Source organism: Lonchura striata, chromosome 4A (assembly GCF_050655825.1).
Source record: "Lonchura striata isolate lonStrDom1 chromosome 4A, ASM5065582v1, whole genome shotgun sequence".
Lineage (NCBI taxonomy): Eukaryota > Metazoa > Chordata > Aves > Passeriformes > Estrildidae > Lonchura > Lonchura striata.
The window spans coordinates 5,441,430-5,463,121 of record NC_140742.1 but is presented as its reverse complement, the minus strand read 5'-3'; the positions used below and the strand labels follow the sequence as shown (position 1 = coordinate 5,463,121).

The 21,692-nt window shown below is 51.1% G+C and overlaps 2 protein-coding genes across 3 annotated transcripts; one reads left to right on the top strand and one right to left on the bottom strand.

Moving 5' to 3' along the window:
• The first annotated feature begins 441 nt into the window (after positions 1-441).
• Positions 442-17,374, top strand: RAB41 (RAB41, member RAS oncogene family). The gene is made up of 8 exons (XM_021537741.3): positions 442-617; positions 2,539-2,597; positions 4,228-4,281; positions 9,219-9,324; positions 9,889-10,000; positions 12,841-12,934; positions 14,552-14,618; positions 15,436-17,374. Exons 1-8 carry the CDS (start codon positions 539-541, stop codon positions 15,498-15,500), a joined length of 636 nt encoding a protein of 211 aa, XP_021393416.1. The 5' UTR covers positions 442-538; the 3' UTR covers positions 15,501-17,374.
• A 1,551-nt stretch (positions 17,375-18,925) lies between these two features.
• PDZD11 (PDZ domain containing 11) lies at positions 18,926-21,549 on the bottom strand. Of its 2 annotated transcripts, XM_085570618.1 has the most exons (7): positions 21,447-21,549; positions 21,256-21,339; positions 20,759-20,815; positions 20,448-20,546; positions 20,302-20,362; positions 20,127-20,192; positions 18,926-19,644 (listed from the first exon to the last, which is right to left on the bottom strand). In XM_085570618.1, exons 1-6 carry the CDS (start codon positions 21,531-21,533, stop codon positions 20,176-20,178), a joined length of 405 nt encoding a protein of 134 aa, XP_085426744.1. In that variant the 5' UTR covers positions 21,534-21,549; the 3' UTR covers positions 18,926-19,644; positions 20,127-20,175. The 2 variants fall into 2 exon arrangements, with proteins under 2 accessions (XP_085426744.1, XP_021393397.1); XM_021537722.3 differs by lacking the exon at positions 20,127-20,192.
• Positions 21,550-21,692: the final 143 nt, after the last annotated feature.

Genomic DNA, 21,692 nt, shown 5'->3' with positions numbered 1-21,692 from the left:
GATGTATCCTACAGTCCAATCCCGGTACAGCCAGACCCTGAATCCTGCTACAGCTGCAGGATGTATCTTACAGCCCAATCCCAGTACAGCCAGACCCTGCATATTGCATCCTGGTACAGCTGCAGGATGTATCCTACAGTCCAATCCCAGTACAGCCAGACCCTGCATCCTGGTACAGCCGCAGGATGTATCCTACAGTCCAGTCCCGCTACAACCACCCCCGGTACAGCCAGACCCATTCTGCTACAACCACCCCCGCCACAGCCGGCTCCACCCCCGCTACAACCCGCACCATCCTCTCCCGGGCGGCCGCGCGGTCGCCGCGGCAACCGCCCTGCCCATCCCCGCGGCACCCCGCTCCCGTCGCCGTGGCGACCGCGCTGCCCGGCGGCCCGGCCCCGCCGCGGCCGCGGCCCTCCTCCCGCGGGGCGGGCCGGCGGTGACGCGGCGGAGGTGACGCGCGGGGCGGTGGTGCCGGGCCGCTCGGCGCTGTCTCCTTGTCCCCATCACGGCTCCCGCTCGGCCCCCCCGCGCCGCCATGTCCGCGCCCGGCAGCGGCGGCGACTTCGGCAACCCGCTCAGGAAGTTCAAGCTCGTCTTCCTGGGCGAGCAGAGCGGTGAGCACCGGGCGGGGCCGTGCGGGGCCGTGCGGGGCGGGGGCAGCGCCCGGGGCCGAGGCCGCGCCGTGCCCGGGCTCGGGGATGCGGTGCGGGGAGGGGCGGCCCGGCCCGAGGGCTCCGGGGCTCCGTTCCCGGCCCTTCCCTTCCCGGCCCTTCCCTTCCCGCCGCCCGGGGCTCCGTTCCCGGCCCTTCCCCTTCCCGGCCCTTCCCCTTCCCGGCCCTTCCCTTCCCGGCTTTTCCCTTCCCGGCTTTTCCCTTCCCGGCCCTTCCCTTCCCGGCCTTTCCCTTCCCGGCCTTTCCCTTCCCGGCCTTTCCCTTCCCGGCCCTTCCCTTCCCGCCGCCCGGGGCTCTGTTCCCGGCCCTTCCCTTCCCGGCCCTTCCCTTCCCGGCCTTTCCCTTCCCGGCTTTTCCCTTCCCGGCCCTTCCCTTCCCGGCCCTTCCCTTCCCGGCTTTTCCCTTCCCGGCCTTTCCCTTCCCGGCCTTTCCCTTCCCGGCCCTTCCCTTCCCGGCCCTTCCCTTCCCGGCTTTTCCCTTCCCGGCTTTTCCCTTCCCGGCTTTTCCCTTCCCGGCCTTTCCCTTCCCGGCCTTTCCCTTCCCGGCTTTTCCCTTCCCGGCTTTTCCCTTCCCGGCTTTTCCCTTCCCGGTCCTTCCCTTCCCGCCGCCCGGGGCTCCGTTCCCGGCCCTTCCCTTCCCGGCCTTTCCCTTCCCGGCTTTTCCCTTCCCGGCTTTTCCCTTCCCGGCTTTTCCCTTCCCGGCCTTTCCCTTCCCGGCCTTTCCCTTCCCGGCTTTTCCCTTCCCGGCCCTTCCCTTCCCGCCGCCCGGGGCTCCGTTCCACCCTCCCGGTCCGCAGTGCGCCCGCAGCCCGTGCGGGGAGGCGGCCCCGGGGCTGCGCTGCCCCCCTGGCCGCGGCATCCCTCCCTCGCAGCCGCGGGGGTTTTGTTTTGCCTCCCTTTTGTGCCCCTTCCCTGGGAATAGGGGGATGAGTTGTGTGTTTTCCTGGGAATCCTGGTGGTTGCTCGCTGGCAGTGGCCGAGGCCCATTCCAGCTGGACGGTGGAAGGTGTCCCCTGCCCGCGACCGGGGTGGAACTGGATCAGCTTTAACGTCCTTTTCCAACCTAAACCATCGTGGGGTTGGTTACTCATCACCTTCTCCTCGAGCTTGGAACTAGAGGTCTTGGAGGGATTTCCGGAAGTTTTCTAATTTCCCAACCTTTCCAATGGAGTATTGACATTGCTGCTGATAGGCATTTGTCTAATGTGTTTTTAGCCCTCCCTAACATTCCTAATTTCACAACCTTTTTAGGCAATTTATTCCTCTTTTGTCTTCTGTCTGTGTCCTCTGAATTTTTCTCAGCTTCCTCCAGCTTCCTCTGCCAGAATTGCAGCTTTATCTTTGTTTTTCACTTCTTGTCAGTTCTGCACTTTGTCTCGTGATCATATTTAGAGATGTAAATATAAAGTTTTGAAGCAAAGCACCAGAGTTTGCTCTGTATCTCAAATCTTGTTATGGAGGAAGGATGGGAGTGTGGAATATTGCTTTTCCACGCAGCCAGAGGCAGCAGAACAGCATCTGGGATATCACCTGCTTTGTTTTGATGTTTGTGTCCCAGACTTGGGGATTACATAAGGAGCAGAACAGGGTAACAAAGCAGATTTATTGCTTGCCCAAAGCAAACAGCTGGTTCTTTGTTATCAGCACACCTGATCTGAGGGCCAGGTTATCTCCGTGATTAAGTTTGGACCTGCAGAGATTGATCTGCCTCTGTCATTTTGGGACTGAATTTTCCAGCTGGCTGTTTCCCAGGAAGGTGTAGCCTGAGACTGGCAGCTGCTGTCAGATCAGTGCCACTCCCAAAGCAGTGATATTTTTTTTTTCCCCCACTGCTGCTTGAAAGTAATTTTTCTCTTCTCTTGTAGTTGGGAAGACCTCCCTGATCACCAGGTTTATGTATGACAGTTTTGACAATACTTACCAGGTATGTGATAGCATTTATTTGCTTTTTAAATATATTTCTATTAATAAATCTATGCCCTGCTGTTCAAATTGATGCCTGGGAGCCCATTTCTCCATGAGACGTCAGCTCAAAATCAGTTAAGAGGTTACAATGTGCTCTGAAGTGGTAAATCAAAGCATCTTGTGTGATGTCAGCAAATGCAGTGTCCAGAAAGGGAGCGAGGTTTAGATCCCCTTTGGATGTGGGATAAATCCTGTGAGAAGCCTCGAGGAAAATGGGAAGAACATTGTTTTATGGTCAGGATTTCTGGTGTTGGATATGGGAGCCTCAGGAAATGGAGAATGAATAAAAACCCAACATCTTCCAACATTCTTAGTCTCTGTTATCTTTAGAGCTTCCATTTCAGTCGGAAGAGTTGAGTCTGGAGTGTGTAGATGGATCTGCCAGAAGTCAGCTTGGTATATTCTGTCTCTCAATTTTTTTTATTACTATTTTTTGACTAAAGGACTAAAGATAGGAAAAGCCAGGGAAGTCTTGGCAGGCAAAGAGGGGGGTGGGGATGAAGAGGCTGCAGATGAAAAGCAGAAGATGTGTAAGAGGCCTGAAGGTTTGGGGAAGAATTAATTGCATCAAAGGCACTCAGAAGTATTTCATGGGAATATCAAATATCTGTAAAGCAGGTGAGATTAGGGTTTTATCTTTTAATTCAGCCTAGAAGAGTTACTGGGTTAGATTGGGGTGATTTGAAGTCGAGGACAAGTCACTCACTGGAACTGGATCCTCTTGTGCTTCCTGTGTTTTTTCTTCTCCTGTGTTTCCTTTCTTTTCCTGACTCTTTTTGAGATGCTGTGATAAATTTATTTATTGCTTGTTGTAGCTGTTATAAACCATGGCCTGGTTGGAAAATAAACCTCCCAGAAATAAATTTTCCCTCCCAAAACTGACTGTGTTGCTCTTTACAATTATCCAGTGGTACACATTCAGCTGTGAGTGTTAAGGGCGGGGATAGTCTACCTAAAAAACTCAAATCTGGTACATCAGGAGCTCTCTCCTCTTTCCTGGGGTTTTGATGAGCTGGGACAGCTCCTTGATTGAAGTGCCTGGGAGTGCACCTAACTAAGTACGTTATTTTAAACGCCTTTGAGCTGGAATTGCTGCAGCAATGGGAACGGGAGTGGATGCAGACCTGCCTGGGAGATGAAGCTGCTGAATGTCACTGGAAAGGAAGCACATTCTGAAGTGGAAAGGCCTGGATAAACATGGATTTTTAGCTTTCAGCTGCCTGTATTTTATAGATCTCGTTTGTTCTACCTTTTGGCTATTTCTAACTAGATAATTCTTACCAGACTGAACTGGGGCAGGCCAGAAGGAGCTACCAGCTCAGATATGATCTGTGTGGAGATACAGGAATGTCTGAGGTTAAAATCCAGACTCAGAGGTTCTTCTGGAGCTGAGAAGTGTTGAGGAATGCTGTGAAATGTGGCTGGTGCAGATCCCCAGATTGCTTTGTTTTTATCACCTCGGCTGAAGGCAATTGAAGGCAAATCACTTTACCAGCTTCATAACAAGTTTGGGAACGTTTCTGAGAGTTTGTACAGAAAGGGGATGCTGGAAGGCAAGTCACAGCTCCTAATGCTTCTCCTCTTTCCAGGCAACCATTGGAATTGATTTCCTGTCCAAAACAATGTACCTGGAGGACCGCACGGTGAGTGGGGCAGGGCTGGGATGGCCGGGAGGGCTCTTTCCCCTGGCTCTTCCTCCAGCAGCTGCTGAAATCCCCCAGCAGCCTCCAGAGAACCAGCGTCTGTTGAATCCCATCCACTGGTACAAGATCTGATGCCTCTGTCAGGAAGTCAAAGGCTTCCACGGAAAATTTGGGATGGATAATGGCCACATCCCAGGGAATGTGCTGCCTCTTGTGTGGACCTGCTTTAGGTGCAGTTTGCTCCCTGAATTTGCAGCTCTGCCTCTGGGATTGACAGGATGAAAAGGGCTGAGCAGACCTCAGGTACCACAGGATATTCTGAGCTGGAAAGGACCCACCTGGCTCATGCAGTGCAGCTCCTGGAGCCAATAAAAAGCCAAGGAGTGTTCCAAGTCATGAAATCCTTCATGATTAGACCTCACTGCTCCTCCTAGGAAGTTCTTGTGGTAACACAGCTCTGACCTACTGCAATAAAGTAATTTGGGATTTAGCCTGCATGAGATTCCTGTTTGCACAGAGACCTCTCACTCCCTTCTCCTGGATTTCCTCTCAGTATTTGTGTGTTTGCTTGTGTTTTGCCAGTGTTTGCATTTTTCCCATTTTACTGCTGTGTAAGGAGTGTGACAGAGCTGTGGGGAGCAGGGAACACTCCTGTGTGGATCTTTGGGCCTGCTGCTTCCACAGAAGTCTGTTTTCAGAGTGTGTGCTGAGTTTCCTGAGAGTTTCTCTGCTTCTTTACCAGTGTTTCCCTCTTAGAAAAGCCCTTCCTTAACCTCTGTTTAAGGCAAAGATCCTGGGAATGCTGCTTGACACCTGTGGATGTCTGTGTGCTGTTATGGTGGTGGGGGTTTTTCATGGTTTTGTAAATTAGGATGTCATTCACCTGCTGCCCTGCTATCCAGAAAATCCCATTTTCCTCCCAGTGTTGGAATGCTGTGAGTTTTCCTGGTTATGTAAGTGGTTCACAAAGCCCATAAAGCCTGTTCAGATAACAGAGGTGTGGAGTGTAGATAAGAGGAGGGACAAATACAAGCAAAGAAGCTGAGAAAATTCAGACACTGGGATAGTTTCTCAGATGTGGTTCATGCTGGATTTTGCAGGAGGCTTTGATTTCTGGGCTGGAAATGAGGAATGCTGAGCTCCAGCTGGGATGTGTGCTTTGGTGGATTTGATAAGGCTTTACAGCAAAAGCCAGCAGAAGGGATCCTCATCCCTGGAAGGGTCCAAGGCCAGATTGGACAGGGCTTGGAGCAAGCTGGGACAGTGGAAGGTGTCCCTGCCATGGCTGGAGTGGAATGAGATGAGTTTTAACATCCCATCCACCCCGAACCATTCTGTGATTCCATGAAATTCATGTGGAATTTGGTTCTTTAAAACCCTCTCCCAGGAAGGGCAGCTGTGTGACATTCCCAGCACTGGGATGTGTGGCATTAAGTGAGCTGGAGCCACCAGAAGCCCCATCCTCAGTCCTGGCTGTCAGGAGCCACATCCATTTCCCAGTTCCCCTCATTCCTGACAGACTGAGCAGTTCCTCCTTCTCTGTGTGTCCGTGTCTTCCCAGCCTGTTGGATTGCAGTGCAGGAGAAGCCAGCCTGGAGGGTGGCTGCTGGTGGAGCTTCCACCACCTCTGGTTTTCCAGTGGGATCATCCAGGCTGGGCTGAGGTGGTCCTGAGGGTCAGGAGTCCCACATCTGGCCAGCTGCTTGTGTGGCTGCTCTGGCAGGATCCCTGAGGCTTGGCTGTTCATTTCCCTTGTTAGCTGGTGCCATGAGGAGGGGTTTGGGGCTCTCCCAGTTTCTGGTGTTGGAATGTGTGAGCTATTCCTGGGTGTGTGGAGGGAGGGATGTTCCCAGCCCCCGGGAAGTATCGCTGCCTCTTTTCACATTTCTGTTCCGTTTGAACTTTTCCTTTTGTTGCCTTAGTTTTGCTTTGCAAACTTATTTTCATTTATTTATTTTGATTTCACTTGAGTTTTGGTTTTGTTTTCCATTTTCCTGCTGTTCCCCTTCCCCTTGCCCTGCACTTCTCCATTTCCCAGATCAGGCTGCAGCTGTGGGACACAGCCGGCCAGGAGAGGTTCCTCATTCCCAGCTCCATCCGTGACTCTGCTGTGGCTCTCATTGTCTTTGACATCACAAGTAGGTATGGAGCCCAGGGTCTGCAGGGACCTGGCTTTTAACACATGTCTTTACTCTGGAAGTGGTGTGGTGGTACCCAAAAAGAGCTAAAATAGCCCATCAGCCACTTGTGGGTGTTGGCAGGGATTGGGAATTCCTGTGTCTGTGCTGGTTGTTGGCAGTCTTTGGAAAGCTTTATTGTTTTTTCTGCTTTAGTTTTTTTTTTTTTTAATCTTCAAAATTATTTTTCTTTTTCATTTCTGGGTAAGGAGAGAGGTTATACAAGTAACAGCTTCAGGTGCCAAAGCAAAGGAATGCTGTCAGAGTAGGTAAAGCAAAATAAGACCCTTCTAAACAGAAGCTGTGGAGTGACTTAGGAGGAGTCAAGATTCCCATTCTGTTGCAAAAGAGACCTGGAGACTCATGAGAGAGCTTTTGAAAGACTTCTAAAGATTTCACAATTTCTAGAGAACAAACAAGCTTAGAGGGAAATTCTCTGTAACTCTTGACATGAATGTTTTAATACAAGATTGGAAGTTATGAAGAGAATTATCTCATTGTAACTTCTTGTAATTGATTCCACTTGATCTGGTGGGGGTTTTGTTAATCTACAGTATCCGGATTTATATAAATTTCAGTAAACAGCACAGGTGGCAAAGCTCTGGCTCAGCTTTATTCTATTACAAACAAGTTTAGAGTGAGGTGTTTGTTTTGCTCTGCTAGGCTGAAGCGCTTAAATAACAGGCTGTGATTTTTCCTCACTGTTCAGGGCAAATAATTTCCTGGTATTTCTCCCAGAGGAGTCCTGGGGAATTCCTGGTTTGGTGTAAATAATGTCAGACTGGCCTGTTTGAGGAGCACAGAGGTGTGCAGGTGGTGGCCTGTGCTGGGGACTCTCCTGGCTGAGGCAGGGGGGCAGGATGCACAGCTTGCTGTCATTTTTCCCACTGTGCAGCTCCAGGATGCTGTTTATCCAGGCAGCTGGAAACATTTTGCCAGGCCAGGCTGTTCTTAACAGTTCCCAGCCATGTCAGAAGAAATTAAGTGACAGCTGATCTCATAATTCTTCAGTAACAGGCTGATATTTGCAGATATTTTCCTTTTTTCACTGTTCTTAGTGACTGAGAGGTTTAAAGTTTTCTTGTGTCACAGAAGGGACATGCTCAGGTACTTCTGGGGGCACAGTGAAAATGCTTAGCTATTGTTGATGTGCTGGACATCCCAAAATGCAGGTGGAGAGATCCATGAGGGGAGTCCATACTCAGCTCAGGCCCCTCCTGAAGGTTGTTCCTAAGGGGGGCTGGGCTCATTCCTGGTGTCCCACAGTGGTTATTTGTATTTTCCCTTCCAAAATGGATGCACGCAAACCTGGACTTGTAGAAATGCAGCAAACCTGGGTCATGTCAGGGGTGTCCGTGTGGCACCTGCTCACTGGAGACCTTCCTTCAAATAACTTTACCCTGCACAAATTGCAAATTAAACAAACTATACTAATTTAATACATTTAACAAATTAAACAAATTACCTGGGCTGCTTCCTCCAGCTGCCTTTGCCTGTGAGTCTGAAGGTTTGGGGTGGTTCAATCACCACCTGGGTGAATGTTCATGGGGAATATTCCAGTGTAACAGCACTGTCCAGGGAGGGTGTGGAAATTTGGGAAGTCCAGGGGCTGTTTGGATCAGTCTGATATTCCAGCTCTGCTGTGACACTGCCCAGGTGCTCTCACTTTGTCACTGTGAGTTTTCTGGCATAGAGAAGAGCCCTGACTTCTGCTCCTGTAATCAAGTCTGCCGTCAAAATGAAGCAGGAGCTAATTGCTTTAACTATAAACCCTAATCTTCCTTAAGCCCCAGGGCATCAGTTCGACATTCCCTGATGATGGAGATAAGATGTTTTGAATCCAACTGCAAGCCTGTGCTCTATCAGCTTCTCATCCTCTTCTAAACAAGCAGTGATTGGTCCTGAAGAAGCTGCTTTTTCCTTGATGAGCTGCTTCATTAACCAGTGCTCTGCCTCCCTGCTGGGATTATTTGTGGCTGTAAACTGGGAACCAGTGGGTGCCTCCATAAAACTGTTGGGAATGAGGAGCAATCCTGTTTTTAGGGGCTGTGGGACGAAGGAAAAGGAGGCACTCCCAGTGTGGAAAGCTTTTTGTTTGGGGAGTTTTTGAGCAGTGCTGGTTCAGCCAGGCAGGTCCCAGACCTTGGAGCTGTCATATATAATAATTTATCATAATAACAGTTTGTGTTTGGGGTCAAACTCTTCTTGCCCAGCATTTTTGTGACTCCTGTGCTGCTCTGGAAGGCAGAACCCAATGGCCTTTGCACCACCTGAACCCTGCAGGGTGTAACACTTGTTTTCATTTCTGCTGGAATTTAAGTTTTATCGTTGCTTCAGTATCACATGAAAATCCCCACTGCCATCACATGGATGCTCCATGCTGGAGGTTGGATGCTGTTTTCCTGCCTGGTGGCTGTCCTGTGGGAATTGCCCCAAAAGCTTTGATCAGAGATGCTCCAGGCTATGAGTCCTCTGGAGATCCCATCCATAATCCTGGGAGATCAGTGCTGTACTGTTGGCTACCCCCAGCAGTGAGGTGGGAGCCAAACCCTAGAGATGTTTGGGAGTAGCAGGATCTCTGGGCAAGCAAGGGAGGGAATTCTAGCACTTTACAAACAGGAATCAGCTCTGCTGGGGTTGGATTTGGGGCGAGGTGCCGAGGTCACCTCAGCTGCTGCAGCTGGGTGTGGAAGTGGCCTTTTCCCTAAAGGGTTTTCCTGCTCTCTCTCCTCTCCCTGTGGGCCGGGCTGGCCCCAGCAGGTCCGGCTGCAGCTCTGGGACACGGCGGGGCAGGAGCGGTTCCGCAGCCTCATCCCCAGCTACATCCGCGACTCCACCATCGCCGTCGTGGTCTACGACATCACGAGTGAGTGCTCTGCTCTGTCCTTGGCAGAACTGAGAACTTACAGCCACAAGTTCTGCAGGAACATCTTTAAAATCAGAAATGTTTTCACCCCTTCCTTGTCTTTCTGGATGGGAAATAATCGATGCGGGGTGGGGAGGTTGGGTGTCACTGATTTGGACAAGAAATGAGCACACAGAAGCTTGGTAAGTTCAAAAGAGGAAAAGAGCCAATTTTATTTCTGATCTCGCAATATATAGAATTCCAAAAGTGACAGTGGATTGGAGGATGGAATTGCCACCTCTCCAACCACACTGGTCAAACCAACAGTCCATCAATTCTCTCCTCCCACAAAAAGATGCAAAACAATCATTATTTACATGAACAGTGCGTGAGACTCCAGTAGAATTATGTAAGGCATAGAAAACTTTTGAAATAACTTTAACACTTTCAAAAGAACTGTAAAAGAAAACTTAACACTTAAAAATCAGGGCAACAGTTGGGAGAAGCACCTGAGTACGAGTGCAGCATTTTCCCTGTCATAAAGGAGTTTTATCCTCAGCTTTGCTATTTCATTCTTCCCTGCAGACTTGAATTCTTTCCAGCAAACCTCCAAGTGGATCGATGACGTCAGGACAGAGCGAGGCAGCGATGTCATCATCATGTTGGTGGGGAACAAAACCGACCTGGCAGACAAGAGGTACCGAGGGAAACTGGGCCCTGTGCCCTGCCCAGAGCCACCAGGGACTGGGGCCAGTGTGGCCTTAAAACAAGGCTTAGTTTTAAACACATCGTTTGCCTGTCAGGAAATTCTCATTTCTGGTTTCAGCAAAAGTTATTCCCTTTGCTGTCCAACAAATAGTTTAAAACAAACCCACCTTAAACAAATGGCTTAAGTGGCTCTGCACCATTGTCTCAGTAGAGTATTTTGTCTGATTTTATTTTTCACACTGAGGTAAAGGCTAAAAGCTGCCTGTGGAAGCAAAGAAATCAGCTGATTTTTTGCTATTTTCCACTAATTTTCCTCACTCTCTCTGCACATGCAGCTGGAAGTTCATGGCACAGTTTCTCCTCATTAAGAAGCAGCACAAACTTTTGTAGGATCTAAAAGTAGCAATTTCTCTGAGTATAAATTTCATGTCATACATAACACACACTGAACTTATGGATGTGTGAAAGGAAACCAAATCAGCAAAACCCAAACATCCCCCAAAGACAGATCCAATAATTTAATTGGACTCCTAAAATGACACAGATAAATGTTTTGGGAGGTTCCATTTTGCTTTTATACTTTTAATTCTACAGCACATGACCCAAAATAACCAAGGTCATGAGCTCTTAGAAGGGCACAGGCTTTGCTTTGTATTCTTATTTCAAATCCTTCTCTGGATTGTTGATTTAACAATGATTTTGGTGAAGATTTTCAGAGATTTGTATTCCTTAGGAAGGTTTCAGGGGCAGTGTAGGTAAGGGAAGGTTTTTATTTTAATGGGTGTGCCAGGAGCAGTTGGCAGAGGGAAGATGGAGTGAACCAGGCAGTTCAGCTCTTCCTGCTGAGACATCCTCAGACATCCCAGAAATGTGGGCTTTGGCTGTCAGGGCATGTGTGAGGGCTTGAAACCACAGAGGGATTTTGTTCTGATGCACAGAAAATCACCTCAGGAAGGTAGAACTGGGAAACACCTGGATCTCACAGCAAAATAAAGCCTTAAAATATCAAATCCTTGTTGACTGTTAACAAGATTTTCCTGATAGGAGAACAATTTATAGATGAAATTAATGTTTTCTCAGCAAAATCTTGGCTTTTATTTGAGTATCAGTTTACTCTGTTTCTTGGGATGATGGGCAGAGTGATCTGAGTATTTCATTGTGGGACATTCCCACATTTTTAATTTTTAATTCTAACTCCTGCTTTGCTCACTCCTGCAGTTACACATTCCTTCAGGATGTGTTGTGATGTGGATTTTCTCCTGTGATTCTGGTGGTTTTGTGTCCTGGCTGTTTGCCCTGCAGGTTTTTAATTTTCATGCTCAGCAGGAAAAGCAGGGATAATTCCATTTGGCTTTTCCCACTTCACTGGGAAGCATTTTGAGGTGTCCCATGCCTTGCACTTTGGAGTTATTCCTAAAACTTGATGCTCAGAGCTTCAGGAATATAATAAAAACACATACAGTTAATTTTGCTTAAGAATTCCATGTGGGATGAACTCACGATCAGACCCTGAAATTGTTCACAAAAGCAAAATCCAAGATGTTGTCCCAGAGCCAGCTCTGGATTTTGGCCACTGAGCCTCTCCCATTCCCTTCTGGGAGATAGGAATAACTGCAGCTCCCTGACAGAACAACCTGGCATTTCTAATTCCTTTCAAAATCCAGTTTCATGTGAAACTAGAAAGGTCAGTGGGATCATTTCACCCTTGGAGTATTTCCTGATGGTGCACAACAACTGGCCCGGCACTGCTGGAAGAATTAAAAATACCAGAAAATTGTTTGAAGCAGTTACAGCTGAAGTTCATGCAGCTCTGGAAATTCTTATTTTGGGAGCTGAATGTGACAGTAGTCCTGGTGTGGGCTGGAATTTGGAATGTTAGGGAAGGGAGTATCCAGGTGTCAGTAACAAGAGCTGCCTTGCCTTTCTTTTCAAAGGAACTTGGGCTTGTGTGAGGCTGAAATTCTGGGTCTGTAAAGGCTGGACAAAGCCACCTTTGGTGTCACAAAGGTGACATTATTATTTTGAGGCAGAATACAATGAAGCCATTCATCCTCTGATAAAAACCAGGGATGAGGCAAGTTCTGAGCCCAAAAAGCAGCACTAAAAATAGCCCTGTTCCTGTTCAGTGCAGCCTGGTAAGTTTTTAATTCCACTCAATGTTGCTTCAGTTGGTGGCTGGGTTTTTTTTTTTTGGGTTTTTTTTTGGGTTTGTTCGTTTTTTTTGTTTTGTTTTTTGGGTTTTTTTTGTGGGTTTTTTTTTTTTCCTCCCTGCAGTTTTCTTTCTCTCATTTTTGGACTCTTTTGCTTTGGTTTGGCTTTTCTGCTCTGTGATTTGTTCTCATTACTGGAGACAGGTTTCTGTAGAGGAGGCTGAGGGAAAAGCCCAGGAGCTGAATGTGCTGTGTGTTGAAAGCAGAGCTAAAGCAGGACTCAGTGGGACACAGAGGGGCAATTCCAGGTGCTTGTCCCCAAGCTGCTGCACTGTCCCTGCTGCTGGAGCCCTTCTGGAGTCTCTGTGTCACCTCACAACATTGCCTCTCTCACATTTGGGAAGCTCCCTGTCTCAATATGGGGATTTTTCCTTGCCTGGAATGCTGTGGATGAGGCTCAGATGTTGTGCACAGGTTTCATCCTGTCCTGCTCACCTGCCACAACTCCAGGTGTTCCCTGGGGAGCTTTCCTGAGATGTTTTCACTCCCAGCTGAAAGACCTGGGGGTGCTGAAGCCTCCAGGGTCCTGAGGTGGGCTGTAACCTCTTGGAGGGAGAGCAGCACCTCCCTGCCAGCCATCTCTAACTGTTCCTTGTGTCTCTTTTCCACCTTTGTGCAGGCAAATCACCACAGAGGAAGGGGAACAGAGAGCCAAAGAGCTGAATGTGATGTTCATTGAGACCAGTGCAAAGACTGGCTACAATGTGAAACAGGTACATCCAGGCTGTGTTCTCAGCCAGGAGACTCCCCTCCCTGCTCTGGGGCTGCTCCAGGGTGGATTTGTGATCCTGCAGCAATTTCCTCACATTGACTGCCAGCCCCTGAGATGTTTCTTGGTTTGTGTAGTGCAAGCTCCTTTCCTGTTGAGTCAGTGATTCCCTGTCAAAGCTAAGCCTTGAAACAAAGGAGGACTGACTCCAGAATGTGCTGAGGGATGGGAAAGGGAGAAAATCATTGTTTTGTGCAGCCAGTCAGCTGGAATTTGGTTTGGTTTGGTTCACAGTCAGTGCACTGTTTGTGACATCGGTGGGGAGAATTGTTTCTGCTGATGCACTGGAGTAGAAGATCCTCCTTCTGTTTGCCAGCTAGAGAATCTTGAAATATTTTAGAGGAGTTGAGGTTGGAAGGGTCTCTGGAAATCACCCATTCCAACCCTCCTGCTCAGAGCAGGCTGCCCAGAGCTGACTCCAGCTGAGTCCTCTTAAAGTTTAGGGACTGTCCAAGTGCCAATGTTTGATCAACCAAACAGCAAAATAACCTTTACATTCTCATTGTAAGCAGAATTTCTCAGATTTCTGTTTATGCCCTTTGCTTGTGATTCCCCTCTCCAGTGGTTCAGGGATTGTTTTGAATATGACAGAGCTTGGAATAAGAATCTGTGAGCTCTGGGGGAAACTGGGAAACATCCTCAGGGGTTTGCTGCACACCAGCAGCTTGGTACAGCCTCACAGTGGGGCTGGGAGGCTTTGGGCTCAGTTTTTGTGGCTGTTCTATATTGAACCCACTTTAGTGGTTGATTTTGACTCGTGTTGCCTTCTCTGCCCTGTGGGTGTTCGTGAGGAGAGCTGGGATTTGAAGGCTGCAAACCCCAGCACCTCCCTGGGATCTTGGATTTGCAAGGAACACCCTTTGGGGGTGGCTGAGGAGCTGCTGGGAGGGGAATCAGCAGCAGCAGGGATTGCTCTGGGGTTTGATGCAGCAGAGTTCAGCAGCCTGGCAGTGTCTGTGCTGTGTGAGGGCAGCAGGGCGAGCTCCAAACGTTGACTGAGGAATGATGCAAACCCATTTTCCAGGTTTTCTGGGGATACCATAACCCTTCCCAGTGTAAGTGCAGCTCCCTGGAACCAGCAGTTCTGCTGAGGAATGGCTCTTTGGCAGCAGGACTGATCTGAAGGGCTGGGCTCTAAAAGCTCTGTTGTTCCACAAAGGAATATTCAGTGCCAGCTGAGTGATCAGAAATCCCCAGATGTGCACCCTGTGTGCACAAGCAGAGGCTGAACATGGTAAATGATGTTTAGTAAGTGCAGGAGGGAGTTCCATGAGTCCCTGGAAGAATATTACCAATTAATTCCATGTTCTCTTTAAGTAGGAACAGGTAAAAAAAACCTGGTTTTTTGTAGGCATTGAATAAGTTCTTTAATGCAAGTTCTTTAAAACCTGTGAAATTTCCTACATAAAATTCTGATGACATTTTTGATCACTGCTCTGCCTGCTGAAGTACCCACTTAAGGAGTTTGTACAACTCAGCCTCAGAGTCCTGCTGTAAAACGATGTTTCTAACAGGAACTTGTTTCTGACAAGCCTTGAGCTTCTCTCTTGCTGCTTTCCAGCTTTTCCGCCGTGTGGCTGCTGCCTTACCTGGGATGGACAGCACACCAGAGAAGAGCAAAGAAGACAGTATCCTTGTTTTCCCATGGAATTGGGCAATTATCTGGTGTTAAATTTGGCTTACTGACTTTCTTTGGCACGTTGTGGGGATGGGCCTTGCTGGGGTTTGCAGGGATGTGGCTGAAACAGGGCACGGAGCTGTTGGAGTGTGAGCAGAGGGATGGAGCAGCTCTGCCATGAGGAAAGGTTGGAACAATTGGGATTATTGAGGATGGAGAAGAGAAGCTTTGGGGTGACCTAATTCAGGCCTTCAGGACCTGAAGAAGCCAAAAAGAAACATGGAAAGGGAATATTTGCAATGGCTTGGAGTGACAGGACAAGGGGGACTGGCTTCCCACTGCCAGAGGGCAAGGTTAGATGGGATATTGGGAAGGAATCCTTCCCTGTGAAGGTGGGGAGGCTCTGGCACAGATTGCCCAGAGAAGCTGTGGCTGCCTCTAGATCCATGGAAGTGTCCAAGGCCAGGCTGGATGGAGTTTGGAGCACCCTGGACTAGTGGAAGGTGTCCCTGCCCATGGCAGGGGGTGGCACTGAGGGATCTTTAAGGTCCCCTCCAACCCAAGCCACCCTGGGATTGTATGACCCTGTTTGTGGGCCAGGTATAAATGTACACAGCTAATGGTCAGCACAAGTTTTGCTTCTCCACTCGAACTGAGGCTGGAATTTCCACAGCTTTAAAACACCAGAATTTGTTATTCTTTTTGTCCATCTGAAAGGTCTCACCATGTGAGACCTTTGTGGTCACCCTGTGCAGGCAGGCCATGGAGACACCCCAAACAAACCCTTCCAAATCCTGTGCTGGGTGATTCCTTGACTGTCCCTGCAGTGATTGACATCAAACTAGAGAAGCCCCCCGAGCAGCCAGTCACGGAGAGCGGGTGCTCCTGCTAACAGCCCCTGCCAGCAGCACCCCGCCCGGCCGGGCTCCCGGAGAACACCCTGCTCATTGCCACCCCTCTGGGGCTGGAAAACCATTCCCAAGCGAGTGAATCCCTGTGTACTGGTGGGGAGCAGCCCCGGCCGCCCCTCTCACTGCATGGTTTGAGCCCTGAGTGCAGAATGAGTGTCCTGTCTTTTAAGTTTATTTTTTTATGTTGTTGCACTTTGGTACCACGGTGCCCTTCACACTTTCTCTCTCTCTTTCTCTCTTTCCTCCCTTTCTCCCCGTTCCCACCTGGAGCCTCCCTGCTCAGATGTATCTTGTGAATGCCATGGAAAAGCTGCCGAGTTAGGGAAGACAAAAATGAAGCTTTTGGGGGGTGGGTTTTCTGCCTTCCCTCCTGCCTTGCATCCTCCCCCTGCCTTCTCCAGCCCCCTGTCCTGCATCCCCACTTCCTCTGGAAAAAGGCTACTCCTTAAGCTTAAACCAGTCACTTGGACTTGCCTTTTTGGACTCCGCAGGTTCCCAGGCTTTGCTTCCCGCAGGGCACAGTCCCCATCAGCTCCCTGGTTTCTCCTTTCCGTGGGTGATCCTGGCTAACTCTTGCTCACAACTTCCCAGTTTTGCCCCTCGAGTCACACAGGGCCTGGAGAGCCCCAGACTCTGAGAGCTTTGGCCTTGTTGCTCCTGTTTGTGTGGCAGGGACATCCCTGCTCCCCTTGCTGGAATCTCTTCCCATCCACAGGATGTTGGTGAGTGTTGGCTGCAGACCTGGGGGAGGATGAGGACACAGAGGCTTTGCAGCCTGAGGCTGGGTGGGGAGAGATCCTCAGGGATTCTGGAAGCAAACAGTGACCTGGGATCCATCACTGCCGGGGCAATGCCTGCCCTGGGAGTCATGGATGCTCCTCAGGCTCCTTCCCTGATCTCCACTCTCCTGTTCTTTGTCGTGGGAGCTGCTTCATGCGGAGCAGGAGAGCCACAGCAGAGGGAAGGGCAACATTCCACTCTCATTGCCAGGTTGCTGCTTGATGGGATCATTCCCATTGCCTCTGGCCTTGGAGCAGAGCTCTGGGATGGGACCAGCAGCCATTTCACTCCCGGGGGAGTTTTAACCTTTGCCAAAGCTGAGGGGAGCAGTGGCAGGGAATTCCTGTCGCACTGGGTGGAGGATTGGACGCTGCTGAAGAGAATTCTGGTGTCACACTCCAACCTTGGAGGTTGGGAACTGCCTCCTTTCCCCCAGACCCTGGTTTTGAATAACTCATAGAGCATTTCAGAGATTCCCCAGGGTTTTGGGGGTCCACAAAAAGCTGGTTTGTCCATTGGCAGAGAGGAGAATCCCGCTGTCCTTTCCCCAGCTGGCCTGTGTGACACGGAGGGTGCTGTGGGAGGACAAGTGAGCACGGAGTGAGCACGCTGGGGGGGTCAGTGGCACTTTGTCCCCTCCTCAGGGTGTCCCTCCGTCCCTGAGCTCTGCGTGCACCGCAGAGTCCCGCAGGAGGAAGCTGGGATGCGACCCCCTCCCTGCCCCTCGGGAAGCTGATCCCATTCCCTGTACATAGCCCCTCGTGGGAGTGCTGGTGTCGGTGTCCGTGTCTGTAGAAGCGGTGTTGCTGTCCCTCCTCACGGGCAGCTCTGCTGTCCCTTCGTGTTGTTCGACTCACGGACCGGGGCGGGAGGGGGGAGACCCCAATTAGGGGCGGGGGGTAATTAGTGGAATCCAATAGTTCCCTTCCCTCTGTTTTTCTGGATGTGTTCCTGCCGTGTGTCCGGCCCTGCTGTCTTGTAGCTGTAGCGAGTAAGTGTGACTGTAACTCTGAGTAAGGACTGTGTGACACAGCCACAGTGTATCACTAAATAAATAAAGTTATTTCACCAACAATGCGCTCTCCTGCAGCCCTAAAAGGGGTTTGCTCCGAGGTGTGACATGCCTGGCCTGAGTAGGGGTGGAGGAGGAGGAGGAATGGAGGAAGGATGGAGCAAGCAGCTTGAAGAAGGGATAGAGGAGGAAGGATGAATGGGGAGAAAGAATGGAGCAGAAGGAAGGACAGAGGGGGAGAAAGGACTTTGTTCATGTTGTAAAATGTGGAATATGTGACAATGTTCTCGGGAAGTCTCTTTTTTCATATTTGATCTTTGTTGCTTTCAAGCCTGAACAGCAAAAAATGAGATTTAATCCAAGAAATTCAGCAGGCAATGAGCTGGAAGTGATGTCCAGGTGTTGGAAGGACAAGTGACTTGTGGAATTGCCTCACTGAGGTTTAGGGCTGGACGTGCTTGTATGATCTCAGCCCTGGGAGAGGTTACCAAAGCCTGGGAAGAAGGATCCCTATTTTGGGATAGCAGCACAGGATCCTGTGGCTCCAAACGTGACTGGAGCCAGGAGCACGTGGCTCCTGGAGCCCTCAGGTGAGCCCTGCCCTGCAGCACACCTGGGACTGATCCTGCTGCTCCAGAAGGACCTGCTGGACTCTGCCAGTGCTGCTTCCCTGCAGCTGAACCCCTGGCAGTGCTCCCTTCATCCCTGCAAGTGTCCAGCCCAGGCTGGATGGAGCTTGCAGCAACCTGGGCTAGTGGGAGGTGTCCCTGTCCCATGGATGATCCTTCCCACCCAAACCATTCCTTGATTCTACAACTTTGTGCCTCTCAGCTCCGTTTTGTCAGTCACTAAAAAAACCCAGTGTTGCTGGAGCTGTTTTTTTCCCACCAGGAATCAGTAACTGCTCGAGTTCTGGAGGATGAAATAGATTCTGGTGGCCTTAATGCTTTGCTAATTAACATACCCAAAACAAGAGCATGCCTTGGGAAAGAATCCACCCTTTCCTGTCAGCCAGGTCAGCAGGAAAACACCTGAGTCATTCCCTGGGAGGAGCTGCCTGGGGCAGGGGAGACCTTCCTGCAGCTCCTGCCAGGGAATGCTCTGAAGCAGGAGGGACAAATTCAACCTTGAAATTGCATCTGCAGCTCCTCCTTCCCTATGGAACACAGAGATTTTGGGAAACCAGACAGGTGATACAAGAGGTCTCCTTCCCTTTCCCAGACTGTTGAAGGGACTTCCAGGATCTTCATTCCCCTCGTGGAAAAGCTAATATTTAATTCAGAGTGAAAATCTCTTTTCCAGTGTCTTTTCCTCGTTCCCAGCCTGGCTCAGTGACCTGCCCTGCTCCTGGAGTTGGGTTGGTGCCACCAGAGCCACGATCCTGCCTTGCTCCTTCCTGGCAGTGCTGGAACACACTCCAGGTTAATCAGGGGCTGATTTTTCCAGCAGAGTCAGTGGAAAAAGCCCCTGAAACAGCTGCAGATCCCAAATTTTCTCCTGCAGGCTGCAAGGGTGAGTGGAGCTGAGCCTTGTCCCAGCATTTCCTTGGAATGGTGCTCATGGTGGGTACATCCCAACCTCCACACAGACTTCCTGAGTGGGAAGAAGCTGAAGTCGGGCTGCTGTACTTGATTTATTGATTGTTTTTACAGAAAAAGTGAAAAACACCACAAGGAAGAGAAGGTCAGAACCAGGGCTGTCCTGAAGCCATTACAACGTTATCCCACCAGGCATTTGCCCCTGGATTTGCTGATAATTTCCTTGGTAATTAATATTTCCAGACTCCCAGTCCTATACTGTGGGGGTTTTATCAGCAAAGAGGCACAAACAGCCAGGGCTGTGCACAAACTGGGGCTGAATTTTACTCCTGGAGTTGCCAGCAAACCCAGCAATGCAGAGCAGAGCTGGGACAGAGGAGAAGGGAAGAATTCCATGGCACAAGAGAGTGGAACAATGCCTGTGCTCTGCTCAGGAGTGCTCAACAACCAGGGATCCAGGATCAAGGGATCCAGAACCAGCCCAGAGCTCACTTAAAGTCTTGCTAAAATCTGGATCCTGCTGGAGCAGCTGCCCCCCAGGACCCACCTCACACCAGCTTTTCCCAACACCCATTCCCAGGAGCACAGCCTCAATCCCCATCCATCTTCCAGCCAAATGAGCCCCTGGGCATCTCCCCCTGTGGGAAAGAGTTGATCCTGTGCAGGCCAGTGGTGCCTCCAGTGAAAGCTGAAACATGAGGAGTCATCTCAGACGCTGGGAAAAAGGAGTGGAGAGGTTTTGGCAGGATGAAGCTCCCTGTTAGTGAACTGTCCGTTCCTTCTGCCGCTGGTAGTCTGGGAGGGAGGGACAAGGAGAGCATGGCCAGGGGCAATCACCCAAAATGTTCAGGAAAACAAACATTCCCAACTGGAAGCAGCGTTTGATACCCTCTGGCTTTCCAAGTGTACCCCCAGCAGTAATTTCAAGTGATTTTAGGGCATTTAGAACAAAATGCTTTGTTTTAAATGATCTGTTCTAAACCCCCTCTTCCCCTACTCCTTTTTTTTCCTTCTTAATGGCCACTTTCCATTCTATGAAGAATCCTTGTTTGGCTTGACTTCTTCCTTTTTTTATCTCTTAAATCTTGGAACTTTATAGGTGCAGAAGCAGAAACTGGGAGTTAACCCAATCCTTCCCTTCACTCACAATTCAAACATCCTTTGGGAGGGATATCCACCACTGGGACCTGTGCCAAACCTTGTTTCTATGTTATTCAAGTATAATTAGCTGAAATTCATGAGCTTGAAATTAACTTTTCCATTCCCAACCATCTCACCTTCCTGCTCTCCGAGTTCTCCTGCGTGGGCAGATGAAGCCCGGCCTCATTATCCTGATGTGGTGCCTGATCCCAAATCAACAATCAGTGACCTTGGGCTGCTCAACTCGGGTGGAATGGGCAGGGATTTATGGAAATCTGCTTCCCAAGGAGCACCCCAGGACTGGGCACTTACTGTAGGGGAAGTACCGGACGCGCATTGTGATCTCCCGCGCCGTCTTCAGGATCTCCACGGCCTGGAAAACGAGGACAGAGCATTCCACGGCTCCTGTGCTGGGCTCAGAGGCTGCAAGGAGGTGGATTTCCCATCCCAGCGCTCACCTTGCTGTGCTCAATATCCTGGAAATCCACATCGTTCACCGAGAGCACCTGGTCCCCCTCCTGCAGCCCGGCCCTGTGAGCATCCGAGTCGGGAATCACCTGGGAAGGGAGAGCAGGGATGGCAGCAGGGCATGTCCCACAGCTGCCCTCGCACACTGCCCCGGGGAGCAATTCCAGGGGCCGGGAGGAGGCCAGGGAGTGGAGCAGGATGTTCTGAGGCAGCCAGAGCCTCCCTGCCCACCCCGCGGGCTCAGCTGCTCCCACCGGCAAGGGCAGGATCCGGGGCGGGAACGGCACAAGGACAGACACACCTTGGAGATGAAGATTCCCAACTGCGAGGCTTTTCCTCCTCGGATGTTGAAGCCCAGCTGTGGGAAAAGCCAGCAGGAAAACGCAGTCACCAGGACCCTTCCCTTGGCCCGGTTCTCTTTCCATTCCCCAGGATTCTTCCCCCTGTCCAGGGCCCTTCCAATACCGCAGGATCTCCCTCCCTGCCCTGCTCCTGTGCGGATCCACGGCGTGGGTGCGGCGGTGCCCAGCCAGGCAGCAGCGCCAGCCCTCCCTCCTGATTCCTGCCACCGGGAACACCCTTGGGAACCCGCTCCCATCCTCCAGCAGCTCCACATCCCAATATACCAACCCCATCGGGAACAACCCTCGCCCCCCGCCCTGCCCGCCCCACGCCTGTCACAGCCCTTCCCTGCGCCAGGACGGGAACATCGCGATCCCAGCGCCTCTCCCGCCACCGAGCGCTCCGGGAACGCCTCACCGCGCCCAGGCAGCGCCGGGCCGGCGCCGCCCGCCTCACCTGCGCCCCGGGCGGCTTCTTGAGCACGATGGTGCGGGGCAGGAACTGCGTGAGCTCGTTGTTGTAGTCGGGGTGATACACGCGCTGCGGGGGACGCGCGGCGGCTCAGCCGGGGCCGGGCCGGGCTCCCCCGCCCGCCGCCGCCACCGCCACCCCCGGGCCGTGCCCCGCTCCCCCCGCCCCGGGCTGACCTCGTGCGGCGGCACCCAGGCGGGCGGGCTCTCGTAGGGCGGCAGGAAAACCACCGGGAAGTCGTCGTAGGGCACCCGGCCCTCCATGCTGCCGCTCCGCCGCGCCCGGGACGCGCCCCGCGCCCGACGCACCGCGCTGCGATTGGCCGAGGCGCGCCCCTCGCCCCGCCCCCTGCCTGACGCACCCGCACGCGATTGGTTCCGCCCCACCCTCCTCCCCGCTCCTCGCGCCGTACCACCCTCACC

What these genes read in the sequence shown, in the direction of transcription:
- PDZD11 (XM_021537722.3), bottom strand. Translation starts at nt 21,533, where the DNA reads ATGGAGGGCCGGGTGCCCTACGACGACTTCCCGGTGGTTTTCCTGCCG. An exon ending in TGGGAATCTTCATCTCCAAG is followed by an intron (nt 20,547 to 20,758) that starts GTGTGTCTGTCC and finishes CTCCCTTCCCAG; the next exon opens with GTGATTCCCGACTCGGATGC. An exon ending in CGTCCGGTACTTCCCCTACA is followed by an intron (nt 19,645 to 20,301) that starts GTAAGTGCCCAG and finishes CCTCCCTCCCAG; the next exon opens with ACTACCAGCGGCAGAAGGAA.
- RAB41 (XM_021537741.3), top strand. Translation starts at nt 539, where the DNA reads ATGTCCGCGCCCGGCAGCGGCGGCGACTTCGGCAACCCGCTCAGGAAG. An exon ending in GTTTTGACAATACTTACCAG is followed by an intron (nt 2,598 to 4,227) that starts GTATGTGATAGC and finishes TCCTCTTTCCAG; the next exon opens with GCAACCATTGGAATTGATTT. An exon ending in CGTGGTCTACGACATCACGA is followed by an intron (nt 9,325 to 9,888) that starts GTGAGTGCTCTG and finishes TCTTCCCTGCAG; the next exon opens with ACTTGAATTCTTTCCAGCAA.